This window comes from Pundamilia nyererei, unplaced genomic scaffold (assembly GCF_000239375.1).
Source record: "Pundamilia nyererei isolate P.nyererei 1_Seehausen unplaced genomic scaffold, PunNye1.0 scaffold00131, whole genome shotgun sequence".
In the NCBI taxonomy this organism is placed as follows: domain Eukaryota; kingdom Metazoa; phylum Chordata; class Actinopteri; order Cichliformes; family Cichlidae; genus Pundamilia; species Pundamilia nyererei.
This window is the reverse complement of record NW_005187532.1, coordinates 1,013,004-1,015,331: the sequence shown is the minus strand read 5'-3', so window position 1 is coordinate 1,015,331 and position 2,328 is coordinate 1,013,004. Positions and strand designations below refer to the sequence as shown.

Sequence of the window (2,328 nt, the reverse complement as noted above, 5' to 3'; positions counted from 1 at the left end):
GTCCAATGGATGATGATCTGATTAGTCGACTAATCGCAAAATTAATCAGTGAGTAGTCGACTATCAAATTAATCATTTCTGGCAGCCCTATTAGACATATTAGTCATCATAAATGAACATATCAGGATAAAGTCTTGGAAAATGTGATACTTAGTCCAAACACTTTACGTGGACCTTAAATCCAACAGGAAGGAACAAGAACATGAAATCGAGGTGGAGCATAAAGTATCCTGATGTGAGCTGAGGGAACGTCCTCCCTGGTTTATGCGTTTCCTCTACTTTCCCGAGAAAGCAAAAGCAAAAACACATAAAAGACGTCACATCTGAAGTCACAGTCAATGCTGCGCTTCACAGTTTTAAATAAAGTGATCCAAAATGTTCTCAGTTCTTCCTCCACCTACGCTCCACCTCTCCACCAAGCACAGTTAATGAAATCCGCTCAGTGACTTTGGTGTAATCTCACCGACAGACGGCTGCAAACATCTCTGAGCCCCGGCTCTCGCCGTGAAGCAGAATAATGTTGAAGATCTGATTCAGTGAAACTCTACATTTGTGTGTTTGAGATATTTGAGTGAATCCTGACTCGTGTTTGTTCTTCAGCCACAGATACTTCACTCCTCCAATCAGGAAGACCAGGAGCCACTGACAGGTCAAGTCCCGACGCCACCGCGAACTCAAGCTCCACCTTCCACTAACATCTGCCCCGCACATCCCGAAACCCCTGCTGACAGACTCCGCAACCCCCGAGCTCCCAGTTCCACCCATCCAGCAGCCCACGTAGGAGAGGATGACGGGGAAAAGCAGAGGAAGGTGGAGGAGACGAAGTCGGGGGAAAGGAAGAAAACCCACAGCAGGTACCTGCAGCCGCCGCAGCCCTCCAAGCTCCGCCTCTTCCCAAAGACGAGGGCAGCACGCGACCCCGACACCAACAGCACCTCTGGACTGAATTTCAGAACGCTGGCCTTCACCTCCACCTCCTCCCGCCTCCCCAAACCAAAGAACCACTGAAGCGTCCGACCCCTTCCTAACACGCAGCGACGCGAGCGCCGAACTTCCTGTAAAATAAAACGAGAGCTGCAGATTATCGAAGCTTTAGCCGAGGCTGAAATGGACACAGTTAATTTATTTAACCTTATTTTAAGAAGTTGTTGACAATAAAGGTTTTAGTCTGAGTACTTTGCACAGAAACGGTTTCTGCAGTGAGTGGGAGGAGCCATCAGGTTCATCTGAAGATGGAACGGAGGTATGTGAGGTTTTGGCTCTTCATCACAACCTTTAAGGATCTTTAAATGTCAGGGTTTTATTTTCTTTCCAACACGCTTCGTTTATTCTAGCATCAACACTAAAACTGCACCGAGAGCGTCCGTTAACCAGACGGAAACGCCTCCGATCTCGTCCTCTGATCGGTATTTAAGAGCCGCTCCTCTGCTGTTGGTTTCATATAAAACATCGGTCCTCCTCCCTCAGAGGCTCGCTCCCTCTCGCTGTGTGTTAGGAACCGATTGTACAGCTCCTGAACTTCCTCCGACTCCTCCATCCTTCCCTGAAGTCCAACCACAGTAAGTCTTCCTCAGTGGAGAGGCATGAATGACGTGCATCCACCTTAACCCCCATCACCACCGCAGACTGCATCCTCCTCCAACCTTCATCTTTACAGACTCGCATCATCTCGAAGGTCAGAAAGTTCCAGGACCTTGATCTCGTCGCCTGTCCGTGTGTTTTCAGTTCGGTGTTCACTTCACTGTGTTTCGCTTAGAAACCTGTTGGTTTTCAGACAAGACTCCGATATGAGGCTGAAATCTTCGTCCAAATAGCTGCTGGTTGGTGTGAACACCTCCTTCCTCCTGCATCAGCTGTGAAAGTGTGGCAGTCTTTGTTCCCATGAAAGCCGATGGAAGAACATCTGTGTGCTTGAAGAGTCCTGAAGTTGGAGGTTTTTTACCATCTGGCAGTGATTTGAAAATCAGTCCAGCAGAAGTCTGGATGGACACAAAAGTCTCAGCATGCTGCAAGCGCTCCAGCTCTGTTCTGACTTTCATGGTTTGGGGATGTTTGTTTCAGTCTACTGTGACTGTCCCCCAAAAACCCTCCAACTAAAATAAAATCAGAGCTCCAGACGTGACTCCAGGCTTTGCTGTTTCTGCAGAGGAAGCGTTCAGGCGCTCAGCAGAGACATCTGCTGAATCTGCTCTGAGCTTTGAGCTCTGCTGTGGAAGCAGAAATCACAGCGTGCAGGAGGAGGAAGGTTTCCTCCCAGGTCAAAATAATCCCTACTAATCTGATACTGGAACGAGATGTTTTAGCTCCTCCCCCTTTGGTGTGAACTAA

At 48.3% G+C, this 2,328-nt stretch overlaps 1 protein-coding gene across 1 annotated transcript in view; it reads left to right on the top strand.

The window, feature by feature from the left end:
- LOC102208278 (serine-rich coiled-coil domain-containing protein 2-like) overlaps positions 1-1,008 on the top strand; it is a 32,602-nt gene extending 31,594 nt beyond the window's left edge. Inside the window, exon 8 of the mRNA XM_005743445.1 lies at positions 601-1,008. Coding sequence (XP_005743502.1) covers positions 601-1,008 — 408 coding nt within the window. The remainder of the gene's footprint in view (positions 1-600) is intronic.
- Positions 1,009-2,328: the final 1,320 nt, after the last annotated feature.